Consider the following 16,886-nt stretch of genomic DNA (forward strand, 5'->3'; position numbering starts at 1 on the left):
TGATATATTTCTTAATCTAGGTGGTGAGTTCATGCATTGGTTTTAATATCAAGATTCAAAAACTACACAAGTGTTACATTTATTCTCTTATCTGTGAAACATACTTTGTAAGTAATGTTAATAAATATTTTTAAAGCAGTATTTTAGACAAATGTATACCAAACGTTTTACAGTGATCATTCCTTGGGGTGAAATTCTGGAAAATTTTTACTTTCTATAGTACATGTTTTAAATAAGTTTAACAGTAAATATATAATATGTATACTTTTGGAAAAATTAAAATTAAAAATTTTTCTTCAGTTTGATCCTGCAATAATAAATAGTTGGAGATAGAAAGCTTTCCTCATTAATTTATAATGATGACCACCTCAAATTTTCTCACTCACTAGAGTGCCTGCACAAATACTGTTCCTATTCACAATCAATGACATTACAACTGGGTCCTACTGTAAAATGAATCCAGACAGTGCTGAAACCACATTCCCAACTCCCTACAGTTGACAGGTGGAGGTGGTGCGTGTATGCATGTGTAAACATTCTGTGTAAATAAGCAATGGGTCCACTGCTCTGGGTGATGTGTGAGTAAAAACCCTATTGGGGAAGGAACCAGCTACAGATATAAGAAATTAAGACAAGAAAGTCCTTCAAACTGGCCTCTTCGCCTTAAAGGAAATAAGAACACTCAACAGTCAACATCAGTGTTCTAAACCATCCATCTTCCTTTCTCTACCTCATATTCGTATAAAGATTTAGCCCTAAAACTAGGCTATACACAGGAAGACAGTCACACGTTCTTGTAGTGACTATCACTACCGTTATTGCTCTCAAATCAATGCTCCCACACATACTGGTCCATGTTGGAAACTCTATGAAAACAGATAAAATGTTATCAGATTCCTGAGAACCTGCACGTGGAGAATAATCAAACATCAGCTACACTTGGGCCTAGAACTTCAGTAACAATACACAGTGAAAACAAATGGGGGGCAAATACACAATGTCTTTGGCTGTATATTTTATGTATTATGTTCTATAATCTGGAGGAGAGAACATGTTATTTCCCCTTCCTCTGGCTCAGTAGTATGACACGGCAGAGTCAGCAAATCAGAAATGGGGACTTTAGGAAAAGTGAGGGCGGATCCACGCAAACATAAAAACGGGGAAAAGAAGCAAGGCCCAACAATACTGAATGATTTCAGGGAAGGCCTTGAAACTTGAGAGTAAAGAGCTTAATGTTGAAGTGAAGGAAGCAAAGAGGAGGCTGAAAGCATTTAATAAGAGAAGGCTAATGAGAGCTGAGTTTCTCTAACACTAAAATAGTATTTTCAAAAAGATGTACTAAAAATTGTGGATGAAGCTGACAACCATAGAAAAAGTGTTCATGACTGCACACAGTGTGAGGAAACGAACAAGTTGGAAATCGAAGCCTGGATCGAGACCATACTCCTCTATTCCTTTTACTTTTGCTCTATTTTGACCAGGATACTCTCAGTGCTGAAGACACAGCTTTTTCCAAAACTGATCCTTATAGGCCACCAGGTGGAGCCCAACAGTCACAAGAGGAGAGCCCCCTCCTCAGCCTGATTTGCTTTTTGTCTACCAGCCAGCTAGAGCCACACTCCCCAAAAAACACTTAGAAAGTCTAAGTTTCGTCATGCAAGTTCATAGGATTATGTAACTCAGCCTCTTCCTCAGACGGGTCTTCGATAAGGAATACACCCTTGAAACAGTGAAATACTCCTTTTGCACAGGGGGAAAGATTGATAGAGCTATTTTTCAGTTTGCTAATCCTGTATGATATGCCTCAACGAAACAAACTAATTTTTCCTGTTTGGTTTTCTACCGACCTAGTTACTGTTTCATTTGCCTACTAAATACAATTTAATGTAATTTAATGATCACCTTCCCAGTTCATATCTACCTAATAAGAAATTCAGGATCTATCAAAACTGACTGGAATAGTAAAAGTATTTGCTTCCGTCAGTCAACAAATATTTCTGACTGATAACTGACACATTATGGGTGCAAAGCTGGGAGACGAAGAAGATACCAGAACGGATGCCCACCTCCTCCCCACCAACCAACCCTCCTCCACCACACCATCATCAATTGGAACTTGCCTTCCTCTCCTTTTGCTTCGCCCAGTCACTCTCTGCATGGAACCTGCTGTCCTTCACACTCATTAAAATGAGTACTGCAACCCACTCTCTGTTTCTCATTTCAATAGCCTTCTGTTAAGCCCAGACAACCCCATGTTCAACGGGAAATTTCTCAATCCTATGCATTTCCCTCCTCCCCATCTCTGAAAGCTACCGAAGTTTGCTAGAGAAAATAATACAAATATGTCAATTTGCTCTAGGTCATTGGTGTCACATATCTTCAGTTAGTCTTCAGGGTTGCCAAGAAACACTATTATATTCTTCACAGTAGTTGCTGTAAAACTTTTCCATTTTCTTCAAGATTTACCCTTAAATATTTGAGAAGAAGAAACCATGACAAATTTAGGGGGAGGAGACCGTGATATCTCCATGCTCATGACATCTTGGAAGGGAAGGCTGGGACTGTAAACTCTAGACTTCGGGATGGCAGATTTCACAAAGATCTGAGAAAACATAGGCATGAATTCCACTGCAAGAGTTTCTAAAAGGAAAGATGACTTAAGAGTGTTTGGAAGCTCTTAAAACTGCACATCTGGGGCCAGCCCAGTGGCACAGTGGTTAAGTTTGTGCATTCCGCTTCAGCGGCCCAGGGTTTGCAGGTTCAGATCCCCAGCATGGACCTTCACATGGCTTATGAAGCCATGTTGTGGCAGCAACCCAGGGCATTAAAAAAAAAAAAATAGAGGAAGATTGGCATAGATGTTAGCTCATGGACAATCCTCCTTACCAAAAAAAAAAAAAACCCACTGTAAATCTGATTCTATAATTACAAATCATCCCAGTGAGGAAGCCAATGTGGCTTTTTAAGTATCCTGGATGAGAGTCTAGTACTAAATATTAAAAGTATTAATATGTTGTCATCCATATCAAAAAGCAGTGACCCCTAAAAGCCAGCAAGGGTTCACTAAGAACAGATTACCTTCAGGTTTTTGATAGCATTATAGGACTAAGATTCATGAAAATGTTGTAGATGTGATGTATAGAGATGAACAAGGCTCAAGTGAGATCCTCATGACAATTCTAAGAACAAGATGAAAAATAACTTTCCAACAACTAGAGTTTCCAGTACTGTAATACTCTTTGGACTCCCAGTAACTGGAGGCACCAAAGTGCCACTAGGGGCACCAGAGAAGTGATGCTTACACTGAAGGGGGCACCAAGATTGATGGCCTCCTTAAGGCCCCTTTCTACTGAAATCATAAAGTATCCTATTAGTTTGTGCATTCTATTTAATCCTTTTGTTAAAGATTCTAAATTTGGGGTTTTCTACCTAAGTTTATATACTGGCTGTATGTTGCTATCAAGTGTTGATTTCAAAATCATAGAAGCTTGGTTCTCACTACTTTCTGTTCCAAACTCCTTCTCCTGCATTTTCTAGCTGACTTATGGTGCAACATCTTCCTAGTCAACCCAGTTGAAGATCTCAGGGTCAAAAAATCATTTTCATCTACCCATTTGACCAGCCAGCAAACGTTCATTGAGTATCCTTGTCCTAAAGGAGCTCATGACCAAGTAAATAACTTACATAAGCAATTACAATACAAACAGACAAGAGCTACAATAATTGATGTATTATGGTATTTTAGAAACTATGGGAGCACCCAGGAGGGAGGACTCATAGTCAGGGAACATTTCTCTAGTGGACAACTGGGTTAAACGTGAGTATCTCACCAAACAAACCCTGGGGAGAGGGGAAAGCCACTGCTGCAGGAAGTGTAGTGTGCAAAACTTTGGAGCTACGAACAAACACAGTCCACTTGGGAAACAGCACACAATGAGGCCTAAGTGAAGGGAATGGCAGGAGCTGTAGTTGCTCTCAGTGATTTGTGGTTAAACGCCATCATCATCTACCCAATCAGCCAAGTTGGAGGTCTCAAAAGTTTATCCAAGGTTCTGTCCTCCTTCCTGCCCCATTGCCAATCAGCCATCATCTCTGGGAGAATTCATCTCCCCTGAACCTTTTCACTCTTCCTGCTTCCCCTGCTGCAGGATCTCCCCATCATCCTCTGTCTCACTGCAATGGCCTCCAGCCATGGCCCTTCTCATCTACTCTGCACTCTCAGTCAGTGACCTTTTAGCAGAGAGGCTTCCATTCTCCAAGAAATGATCCTGGATTTTCCCTTTTACCCACGCCCTCTATACTTCAAGACAATTATTTTGAGGCCGGCCCGGTGGCGCTGCGGTTAAGTGCGCACGTTCTGCTTCAGCAGCCCGGGGTTCGCTGGTTTGGATCCCGGGTGCAGACATGGCACTACTTGGCAAGCCATGCTGTGGCAGGCATCCCACATATAAAGGAGAAGAAGATGGGCACGGATGTTAGGTCAGGGCCAGTATTCCTCAGCAAAAAGAGGAGGATTGGCAGATGTTAGCTCAGGGCTAATCTTCCTTAAAAAAAAAAAAAAGAAAGAAAAGAAAAGAAAATTATTTTATTCCTATGGAAGAACTTGCACCATTCTGCTCTGTACTATAGTTACAGCTCAAAGAGACAGGCCATTCAACCTATGTGCTGTATCCACACTCCTTGCCAGAGAGTCAAGTCCCACAGTCCCTGCTAATTGGACAGTGGGTCATGTACCTGGGACCCCTACCTCTGGTTAAGACTAGTGACCAGGGCAAATAAGTGTCTCAAGCTAGACCACTAAGATTTTCTAACCTGGAAATTCTACTCTGTGATCTAGACTTCACTACGTGACCTGCAGGGACTGGCAGTGCCATTTTGGGGCCTTGAATGCTACTGAGCAGGTAGACAGCTACTGTGTAGAGAGAAACAGAATAAATACAGCTCACATGCAGAAAGGGTCAGAGAAAATACACCCTGTGGTGGCTAGGCTGGTCAGGGTGGTTGAGAGAAGCTGTAATTCCTTTGCTGCTTGGTTAGTTCTAAGTTCCTCATGAGATCTGCCTCCATTTCCTGTCCTGGGTTTTAGAAGAACCACCAGTTTCATATATAAATCCCCACTTTTATTTAAATTACCTCAAGTAGGATTCCATTTCTTAGAATCAAATTAATCCTGTGACATTTATGTACAAGTCCTTCTGCATTAGGCTATAATTTTCTTGAATAAAGAAACCATAAAAAAAAAGAAAAGAAAGAAACCATAGCTTTTGTACTTTTGTATTTCTCACATAAGATAGCATAGTAACTGACAGTTGATCAACACCTGTCTCATAACTGAATTTAACTACAAAAGAAGTATGTGACTTCGGACGTGAATAATTAGTAGCAATTACATTGGCAGAAGCTGTTCAGTACTTTTAAGGGTAGAGTGTAGGGGGAGGGAAGACATTCAGAAGGAAGGCTCCTTGGCTGAATTTGGTTTTTAGGCATAGTTTCTGTGGACACTAACCACACACCCTCATACCCACAGCAAGTACTACCTTCACACTCCTGGTCAAAACCTGGCAAAGATGAGAGCACAAACCCAGGCAGCCACAGCACAGCATGTTCTGATTGGGAAACAGTGACCTCAGTTCCTAAAGATCGGTAACTGATAGCTAGAACAAAAGGGCAAGGCGACCACCAACATGCTCGACAGCTGCAGCCTGCACCCCTCAGAGACAGACGTCATCTGAGAACTTCATCATGAAAACCTGCCACATTTTACTTCTGATGATAAATTTTCTTTTTCACAAAGACTTTAAAAGGCATATTTCCACAAAAGACAGTTTTAATGTCTTTATAGTAAGAAGGTAGAGAAAAGGTTAGCAGTTTTCCATCAAAGTACGAGAATCTTCAATTTTTTTTTATTTTGTAAAGTGCATGATTAATATATAGTTATTATCTTTAAACATTCTTCCTTTAGATTCAGCAAATATCCTTGCTGCTTCAAAGGCCCGACTCCTTTTTCGATTATTGTTGTACTTTACCCACAAGAAAAGCATTCTTGATGAAGTAATGGGTCAGCTGTAAAAAAGGAACCTGCCAGGCCCTTCGAGAAATAAGAGAAACTCACACCATGAAGATTTCCTGACTACACCCTTACAGCTTGAAAGCTAAGGAGGCAGTCCAATCAAGTATACACAATGGGCTAAGACAGATGGGCAGATAAAAGACAAGGCTGGATTTCCTGCTTTGATGTGAAAGTCTTCCCTTTTCACCACCAAGCTGAGTGTGGTGGGCACAATCAACAGGGGCCAGGTGGCATAGCCATTATCAGGCCTTTTGAGTTGATGGTGAGAAACTGGCAAGCCTCTGAGAAGGACTGTTTAGGGCTCAACGGGTTGATGTCACTTTTGGATAATGAGTTAGGCTTAAAAATGATGACATTGCAATCACATCGCTTGAGAGTAAAAAAGAAAGTGCAACTGTTCCTGGGCAGCTCTGAGATCATATAAATCACACTGATCTTCATATCACTGAAAAAGGGGCACAGGATGATGTTTCTTCAATAGCTTTAGGTATGACACACAGATTTGACTTGGCTTACTTTGCTAGGCATAAGAGGCTAAGTACAGGGTAAACCTGATAAAAGCAGCACACTGTGGCCATCGTTCAATGCTGGCACTCATAACCACAGAACATTCCCAGGAGGGTCCACCCTGTACAAGTTAGATGACCAATAAGAAAGTCATCAAACTAAATTAAAAGTGTCAGAACAATCTCTTTTCTAGCTTGTATGCCTTTATTTTTACTTCCTGTGAAGCATACATCAGACACCATCCATAATAAAGGGCTAAAGATACAGCTAAAACTTAATATTGCTCTTCTTTAAAAATGAATACCAATGGTAAGAAGGCATAGAATTTGATCGAACAGCTGGGTGCAGCAGTTTCTTCAGATCAAAAAGAAGTAGCTATCCATGATGCCTGTCACTACATAATCTATATTTAGTTAGACTAGTCTCTGGAAGCTTCCATAAAAACATGGTCCCCTTTTCCTGCTTACAGTAGGGTAATTTAGTTTTTAACACCATAAGTGAAACCTCTGAAGATCAATATCAAAAAGCGCACAACTCAAATATAACTACTTATTCATATTTTAAATCACGGGAGACTGGCGTTCCCTGAATATGCCTATAATTTTGCATACTTTAACACTAGTGTCTAAAAGGAGTCGTCTGATTGTTTGATACAACAAATTCTTTGCAGGTCACAAGTACAAATGGGATTCATGACATAACAGGAAATAGGTAGAGGCTGAGAATGTGCTTATATTCTATGTCAAAAGAAAAAGAAAAAGGGGGGCTGGCCCCGTGGCTGAGTGGTTAAGTTCATGTGCTCCACTGCAGGTGGCCCAGTGTTTCGTTGGCTTGAATCCTGGGCGCGGACATGGCACTGCTCATCAAACCATGCTGAGGCAGCGTCCCACATGCCACAACTAGAAGGACCCACAATGAAGAATATACAACTGTACCGGGGGGCTTTGGGGAGAAAAAAGAAAAAAAAAGAAAAAAAAAGAAAAAGGTGATTGCCTGGCAACTGAAGGAATCTACAGGTGAACAGTTGAGGTGGTAGATAAGGGCAATTTCTTAGGAACTAGGACCAAAATATGCCAAGTACTCATGCTTTGATAAAGAAAAGAAATAGCAATTAAAATACACACAAGAGTTTACCTAAAGACCAACTAAACCAAGTTCTGTCTGGGATCGGTGGCTTTTCTTGCCAGAGATCACCTACCCCAGCGCAAAACTGCTGTCCTCCTTCCAGTCCACGATGCGGCAGATGAACAGCGTGTTGGCATAATCCTTAGGCCGAGTCACAAAGTCCTGGGGACAGTCCTTGAGAGGCACATAAATTCTAGGCACTCGGTGGTCCGAGGGAGAAAACAATGCGTATTTCCTAAATAGTTCACTGTTCTTATCAGCCAAGAGTTTGAGGAAGCCAGTTGCTGCTCGGGAATGTTTTTTCTCCAAGATGTAAACCACCTGAAAACACCACAGATACAGCGACTGCTGTTTATACAAAGGGCTGCACAACAGTTGAGACAAGTCAGCAAGATATTATTTGGTCAACTAATTGATCCAGCAGTTTTTCTAGGTACAAATAAAGTGCCTCTCAGTGATGCTCTGTGACTAAGTAATCTATATTTAAATTGCAACAACTTAAGTATCCACTGAGCACATATTTCCAAGGAAAAACTATGCAATACATAGATGAATTAGATAAAAGTGCTTTTATAAGCAGGACCTACATCTTCAGGAGCTACTAAGACTCCCTCAGGGAAGTATGGCTCCACATATTTGTTCTGCATTACACTTTTCTCACATGAACTATACCAGAACAACACAGAGGTTGCTTTTTTAAAAATTCTATTAAACATAAATAAATAACTTCTACATTATGCCTTCCAAAGCTGAAAACTTCTAAGCTTCTTTCTTTCCGAGATTAAACTCAATCTCTCATTTTACACCACTACAAGCACATGCTATTTCCACCCGGAGAGAAGCATTCTTGAAGAAAGTGAATCTCCTTCACCCACCCTAGGAAGTTATTCTTCCTGAACTGTTTCCTTCTCCCGCTGTAGACAGTCTGTAGTTTCACCCCTTCACTGGGATCACTTATCCACGTTCTACTTAGACCCCTGGGCAAAGGTTCAGACTGCTGTTGAGCTGGCAGCTCCTCCTGTTCATGTCTCTTGGCTCCACGTGGGGTTTCAGCCTATCAGTCAGCGCACCTCACCTCTCCCCCAGGCACTCTTGGCTTTTACCCCACAAGAAAGTGCCTTTGGGCACCTGTCTTCTCATTCAATCTCAGTCCCATCATTATATGCTCTACCTTCTTCCTAACTCTTCCCTCCTCTTTGGCAAACACCGTTCTGTTTTGAACAAGCTTGCTGTGCCCACTTTCAAGAATCCTCTAAGCCCCTCCTTGCACGTACTTGTCTTTCACAAAGACTCTGTTCTAGCCACTTTGGGCAGAGGCTGCTCCTTCTCCCACACACAGCCCCTGAATGAGGTGGAGTCCATGTGTTCCTGTGTTGCATGATCACATCCAAACCATTTAGTGTTCTGCCTCATGCATATATCTGCACCCTTTTATGGTTCAGGCTGTCTCCTTCTTGTTACTCATCCACGGACCTCCTGGTTACTCTGCAATACCTGGCTTACAGTCTGCCTCTCCCACCTTCATCCAGGTAAATGACTCAGCCAGCATCTTCTCCTTACAGTTCCTGTAACTCATCAGTGCTGGTGGCTTTCACTGCCATTCGATTTCAGCAACTCATCCTCATGGCCACACCTCAGCATCACATGGAACTGGTCCAATCCTGATCAACTCAGCCTGACCCATCATCCAGCTCTCTTCCTCCCCTGTGCCCCTTCATGGGCTTTTTCACCACATCAAGACTACTAGTGCCTTGACTCTTGCTTGTTTCCTCTATGTGTTAGCTACTTAGCCTTGAATCCTTTCCTACCTCCAAGAGACAGCAAGTTCTCTTACCTATGTCATCATACCTAAGTCACTCCAAGTCCTCTTACCTATGTTGTCAAATGACCCACCCCCTGTCCTTCCACTGCACCAACCCTAAAAATCTTCAATTCTGGAGCAATTAGCCACTGCTATTCTCTAACATTAAACACAAGCTATTAAGCCCATTAGAAAAAAAGAAAATTACAATTATACAAGATGGATACCATTACACACTAACATTATACGACTGTTGCTAGGACCTCAAAATCTCTATTTTTTTTTTTTTTTCCTGTTTCCATTCAGCACAGTCTAGTCTTTAAGCCCCACTCTCTTTTTTTTTGGATAGTTTCTTAATGAATTCAATCTAAAATCACAAGGCAATCCCAGCGGCACCTGTGAGTCCCCTTCAGGGACTCCAGTTATTTGATTGTTGAATCTTTTTTATTGTCCCACAACTTCCTGAGGCTCTGTTCATTTTTTTCAGTCTATTTTCTCTCTGTTCAGATTGGGTAAATTCTATTGATCTGTCCTCAAATTAAGTAATTCTATGCTGAGTCACCTCTATTCCACTATCGAGCCCATCCAGCAAGTTATTTTATTTCTGCTATTATATTTTTCAGTTCTATAATTTCCATTTGATTCTTTTTTCATAATTTCTATTTCTTTGTTTAGATTTTCTATTTTCTCATTTGTTTCAAGAGAATTTTTAATTGCTTGTTGAAGCATATTTATGACAGATGTTTTATTTTTATTTTTATTTTTTTTTAAAGATTTTATTTTTTCCTTTTTCTCCCCAAAGCCCCCCCGGTACATAGTTGTGTATTCTTCGTTGTGGGTTCTTCTAGTTGTGGCATGTGGGACGCTGCCTCAGCGTGGTTTGATGAGCAGTGCCATGTCCGCGCCCAGGATTCGAACCAACGAAACACTGGGCCGCCTGCAGCGGAGCGCGCGAACTTAACCACTCGGCCACGGGGCCAGCCCCTTATTTTTATTTTTTATTTGGTGAGGAAGATTGTCCCTGAGTTAACATCTGTTGCCAACCTTCCTCTTTTTGCTTGAGGAAGACAGTCCCTGAGCTAAGATCTGTGTCAATCTTCCTCTTTTTGCTTGAGGAAGATTGGCCCTGTGCTAACATCTATGTCAATCTTCCTCTATTTTGTATGTGGGATGTCACCACAGCATGGCTTGACGAGCCGTGTGTAGGTCGGCCTGGGATCTGAACCTGCAAACCCTGGCCGCCAAAGCAGAGCATGCAAACTTAACCACTATGCCAGCAGGCCGGCCCCTGATGGCTGTTTTAAAATCATTGTTAGATAACTGGAACATCTTTGGGTTGGGATCAGTTAGTTGTCTTTCCTCACTCAAGTGGTGATTTTCTATTGTATCCTGGACCTTTTGGCTATGATGTTAGGAGATTCAAGGTCTTATTTAAATCTTTTCTTTTAGAAGGTAGTCACCCTTTCTAGGTTTGGCATGCAGGTCCTGGACTAATTTTGTGGGCTGTAGTTCCAATGACAATTTAATTTTCAGAGGCTTTGCAGCACTATTTTGATATGTTTGGTTGCCATGGTGCCACTGGGGTTCCCATTGGTCTCTGTTGGTACTGCCTGAGAAGATAGAAGGAACTTCCTCAGGCCTGGCCACCTGGTCTCTCTAGTATGGATTAGAAGCGAATTCTAATCCATGTCCATGCAGGGACAAAGAAACTTCCCATTTGTGGATTTTTGTTGTGGTAGGACCCCCTTTACTGGCGCTAGCCAGCTGCTCAGTGTCTCTGGATGGAAGAGGGGTGTCTCAAGCCCATGAAGATAAAGAGGTTTCCTGGACCTCAAACATGTTATGGTAGGATCTCCCTTGCTAGTGCCATCTGGCTCCCAGGTCTCTCTGGGTGGGGGAGGGGAGTCTCAGGCTCATAGGAACAAAGAAGCTTCTGGGGCTGGGCCACTTCTTCGGTGGGATCCTCATTGTCAAAGCTACCCAGATGCTAGTATCTCTTGGTAGGGGAGAGAAGTCTCAGGTATGGTAGGGAAGGAGAGCCTTTCTCCTGGCCACTTTTCGTCAGCAGGGCTCCCAGTCAATCCCTCTTGCAGGTGCTGCTGGGATTCCCTGGTGTTGTCAGAGGGACTTCTGTTAGATATAAGTGAGGGACAAGTCTGCCTGGGCCACTTTCTATTACTATGTTGGGATCCAGAAACACTGGGCCTGGGTCCCTTTTTGTTGGTGGGGGGTTGTAAAGAGCCCTGCTGCTATGTTGTTCCTCTAGTCTTAGAACCGCTACCTAGTTTGCCTTCCTCTTTTCACCTTCCAGAACTCTCTTTTGGTTATATCTTGTTAGTTTCCAGGGTTTCTAGTTGTACTTAGTTGGGAAGAGCAAGGAGAAACAAGTCTACGCCATCTTGTCTGAACCAGAATTCCTTGCTTCTTGTTTAATATTTGACAGCATAAGAATGTATAAAGTAGCTTGACATGACTTGTGATTCATACATTAGTTGTCCTAGAAATGACTTTACCTAAGTTTCACAGCCTAAGTTTCACATATAAGTACTGTTTTGCCTTGTGATTTTAGATTGAATTCATTAAGAAACTATCCAAAAAAAAAACCCCAGCAAGAGAGAGGGCACCATTGGAGAGCAGTAGCAAATTGCAGAACGCAAGTTCCATCTACAGAGGGTTGCCTCTACTCAGCCCTAACTAAAGTCATTTAAGAACGTGGCCCAGTGTTGCTGGATGTTTTGTTTTAAGAGAAGCCAGAAGTCTGATTTTCTTAGGTGAACACTATGTGTTTTTTTAAATGTAAGCTATAAAGTCAAAATTTTTAAATACTGCACAGGTCAAACAAAATTACAAATTTGTGAGCCAAATCCAGCCCACAGGCTTTCCATTCATTATAATCTTCCACACCTAGCACACTGCCTTATATATGGTTAGTATTCAAAACACTTATTAAAATAAAGATCTAGATAACTGGATGGGCAATGGGGGGTAACACATATGTAATACATTTAGAAATTCTTCAGGTCAATATGCAGGAGATTCTCTCCTAACCAGCTTGCTAGACTGAGTAGCAACACTGCAGTCCCAGGTTAAATTCGCTGACAGAGGCCTCTGGCAGAGGAAGCCTCATGCTGTTACACCACTTCACTCTTTGCCCCTGTACCACTTCTTCCACCATGGGCTATTTGTATAGCTAGGGTCAGCTGTGTTTGATCCCATGTCTGAAGATGCCATGAGCATATTAATTAAAAAATAAAATTGAATTATGCAAAACAACAAAAACAGGAAGCAAAAGCAATTGTTTTTGTTTCTATGATAACTAAATTAAATACTCCAGAAAAAATTAAAAAGACATTTTTTAAAAACTTACTTTTGAATTAGCTATGGGCATGACAGCCATAAAAAAACACTGGAGAAAAAAACTTTAAAAATCTAGGAGTCTACATTCATGTTGCTTCACCAGTACCTAAATTCTCACTCTACTTTAAATAACCCAAACTGGAAATCACAGATGTCACATTATGAATGTGGTTTAAGCAGAAACAGATAATGTAAAACTTCAATAAACATGCCCACACTCATAGAAAAGGCCTTGGCTCTTCATCGAATGAATATATACATACATGTTTAAAGTTATAAAAAAGATTCACTTTTTATGATTCCCTGCTTCCACTGATTTTTCTGATTAACTAACCAACTATGGGCCTAACTGAATCCCATGAGACACTTTTGACAGGTAGCTCAGGTGACTGCCATTTGGATAAATGGAGAAAATCTGCAGGCAATGACCTTTGCTGATCTTTGCAGTGACTTCTCTGGTAAAGTTCTTGTATCCTGTGCCATGGAGATGTTCTCATCTTTTGTAACTGGTGCACCAGCATCCTCTTTTCCTAAATTAAAAAGAGAGAAAAAGAGAAGAGGAGGAATCAGTTAGATGCGTATCTATTACGCTTACAGACTCATGGGATTTTTCAATTCAGAGCTGCAAGGATTCTTGGATACTGTTTACCCCAAACTACTCATTTTACAGAAAAGGAAACCCAGGCCCCCAGTGGTTAGGTGACTTGGCTAAGGTTAAACACATCACCAACTTGTATTAATGTTCACACTCAGTAGGCCATATTTTATCTATTTAATGTTATTCATACACTAAGCACCATACAAGTAGAGAGCACCAAGCTATTGAATTAAACTAAATAGCCCACATGTCAAAATGCCAAAAAAAATTAATGTTAAATACTGCCCCAGCCCACAACGAAGAATAGCTAGGATAATTTATTATGCACATCTGCCAAAATGAAACAAAATAAAAATCAATATTGACTTTTCAAAGTACTTTGGTAATAGCCATAACAAACAAAATGGTGGAAAATAGATTATATTTATTAAATAAATAAATAAGCCAACTCTGATTTTCCTGGCTTTTCTTAGTGACATTATATAAAGAGTAAAGGACTTAAAGTCTTTTAATGTTTAATTTCCTTTCTTCAAAAACTTACAAAATTCACCCAACGAACTGAAACCACATCTCCCCAGTAAAGAGGGAGTGAGGCTCTATACCAGAAGTATTAAAACCACTCATGAACAAAAGCAGCAAATTACACACTTCCGAACATTTACTATTTCGCATTTTCATGTGTTACACTAGATCTCCCCCAGAAAATATTCTTATCCAACTATACTGGAGTTTCTGGATTCTAGGGGTCACAGCGAATTCATGTGGGACCCATTCCAGATAACGAAGAGAGACCTGTACTTATCAAGTACATTACCTGTACGTTACCAAGGCCAAAATAAATAAATAAATCCTTTTCAGGACTGGCTGCCTCTTAGCAAAGGCTCAGCATAAAGCCAACTTTTACCATTCTGGGAGTTCTCTGGAAACACTGACATGATCCGACCTATTGGGGCTTAAGAATGATCAACTGTTTGCTTTTCCATCTATGCTGAAATATACCTACCATAGTGCCCACTGAAAGCAGAATTCTCACTGTTTTCCAGAAAGAGAAAACAAACAAAAACTTTTCCGTTATTGATCACCCTGTTCATCAGTGAAAGAGGGACATCATCCACATTCATCTTTTATTTTAGACCACAGTTCATGATTATTCCAAAATCATCAGATGCTTCCAGAACAACATCTTTGATACTCTTATGGAGAAAAAACCCACACAAGTTGTTGATCTGTTCCATAACAGATCTTGCCAATGTGTCCTACAGAACAAGGTAATCCAGGAAAGATTAGGAGGCTGGGACTACCATGAGCAAGTACACTCTATCTAGATATCTGATATCTGAGTTTTCAGTCTCAGGAGCTGGCAATCAAGACAGGGTAGTGAGGGTTTTTCCAAGGCAGCCCAAATCCTGCACATGCAGCTTTCTGTGACAGTCACTGATAGCTCCATCTTAAAATCATTGTTCCTTTAGATTCCATCCCAATAACAAGTCAGTCTTCTGTTCAAAAGGCTATGCCAGGTGGCATCCAAAGAAAGAGGGCAAGCCAAGAAGTGAGCCCAATCATGATTTTCAGATATCACACCTGAGGACGACCTTTTCAGGTTCTGTGTTGTTTATAAGGATATCCTGGCAGAAACAAGGCCTTGTTCAGACAAAGACGCATTCTAATAAATTAAACTGAAGTTTATATGATGCAGGTGAGCATCATAGATATGTTCAATGTCTGAAGAGACACAATGCCAGGTTAGAAGGGTGAATCACCTTAATAGGTTTCCAACAACTACGTCTTGCCACACTGAATAGCAAAGTTGTCAGTTTAATGAGATAATTTACTGCATTGTCTAATCACAAGATCATTTGTTTATTCATTTATTCCATGCATATTTATTGAGAAATGGGCATTGAAAATTCAGTGGTGAATAAAAGAAATATAATCCCAGCCCTTATGGAATATATACTTTAATGTGAGAGTGATCGTCAATAAATAACCACTCAATAAACATAAAGTTATAAATTGTGATGAATACGAAGAAGGAAAGAACAGTCCCAAGGAAGAAGAGGAGAGAACACAAGTTAAATCAAGAAGTCAAGGAAAGACCCTGTGTGGAAGTGACATTTAAGCTGAGACATGAGGATGGTGTGTATAGGAGTGAAGAAGGGGACAAGAGACCCTGGGTGGGGAATGGCACTTGGGACAGAGGTAGGAAGTTCTTGGCACAATCAAGGAACAGAAAGAAGACCATGTAGCTGGAGCAAAGTGAGTAAGAATGGGTGTGGCAAGAGATGAGAATGAGAGGTAGACAAGAGTCAAGTCAGGTGGGCTCTTTTAGGATTTAAGAATCCTGAATTTAAACTTAAATACAATGGGAAGCTGGTTAAGGATTTTGCGCAAAAAAAATGATACTGCCTGAGGTGGAGATTAGAGCAGTCTAAGAGGCAATATAGCCAGCCTTTGATGTTCTAGGGGTTAAGATCCAGCACTCTCCCTGCTGTGGCCCAGGTTCGTGTCCTGGTCAGAGAACCACAATACCCATCTGTCGGATGTCATACCGTGGCGGCTGCATGTTACTATGATGCTGACAGCTATGCCACCGGTATTTCAAATACCAACAGGGTCATCCATCGTGGACAGGCTTCCAGAGCTTCCAGACTAAGAGAGACTAGGAAGAAGGACCTGGCCACCCACTTTCAAAAAAACTGGCCGTGAAAACCCTATAAAGAGTATCAGAGCATTGTGTGATATAGTGATGGAAGATGAGAAGATGGCACAAAAAGACCAGGGAGGGTTCTGCTCTGCTATACGTGTCAATAGGAGTCAATTTGAGGGCACTAAACAACAAGAGGGCATGTAGGGAGACCAATTAAGAGCTAGTGCAGTAGCCCAGGCATGAGAGGATAGTGCTATGATGCAGGCACTGGAGATGGAATTAAAAGGATCAATTTAAGACATACTTTGGAGTTGAACTAATAGACTTTGGTGGTAATTAGATCTGAGAATTTAAGGATTATTAGATATGAGAAGTAAAGGGTTATTTTCAGCTTTCCAACATCTGCAGCTAGGTTAATGGAGGCATCATTCCTGGCACAGGAGAGACTAGAGGAGGAAATCAAGAGTTCTATTTCAAAGGCAGTTCTATTTGCGAGGCAACCTGTGAAAAACCTTCAAGTGATGATGTTGAGTAAGCAGTTAAACATGAAGGTCTGAAACTCAAAAAAAGAGATCGGGGGGAGGGGGGGGACAGGGAGGTGGCATACTGGTTAAAGTCTTGTGCTCCACTTTGGTATCCCAGGGTTCGGATCGCAGGTGTGGACCTACACACCGCTCATCAAGCCATGCTGTGGCAGCATCCCACATACAAAACAGAGGAAGACTGGCACAGATGTTAGCTCAGCGACAATCTTCCTCAAGCAAAAAGAGGAAGGCTGCCA

The 16,886-nt window shown here is 41.2% G+C and overlaps 1 protein-coding gene across 11 annotated transcripts in view; it reads right to left on the reverse strand.

The window, feature by feature from the left end:
- The window catches only part of DIS3L2 (DIS3 like 3'-5' exoribonuclease 2), a 345,001-nt gene that overhangs the window by 186,964 nt on the left and 141,151 nt on the right, over positions 1-16,886 (reverse strand). For all 11 annotated transcript variants that reach the window (XR_011495510.1, XR_011495509.1, XM_070489410.1 and 8 more), the window contains 2 exons: positions 13,290-13,390; positions 7,776-8,023 (listed from right to left, as the gene is read on the reverse strand). Coding sequence is in view for 9 of the 11 variants with exons in the window: in XM_070489410.1 (XP_070345511.1) it covers positions 7,776-8,023; positions 13,290-13,390 (349 nt within the window). In the remaining 2 variants the exon portion in view is untranslated. The remainder of the gene's footprint in view (positions 1-7,775; positions 8,024-13,289; positions 13,391-16,886) is intronic.

The sequence above is a fragment of the Equus asinus genome, chromosome 19 (genome assembly GCF_041296235.1).
Source record: "Equus asinus isolate D_3611 breed Donkey chromosome 19, EquAss-T2T_v2, whole genome shotgun sequence".
Taxonomy (NCBI): Eukaryota; Metazoa; Chordata; class Mammalia; order Perissodactyla; family Equidae; genus Equus; species Equus asinus.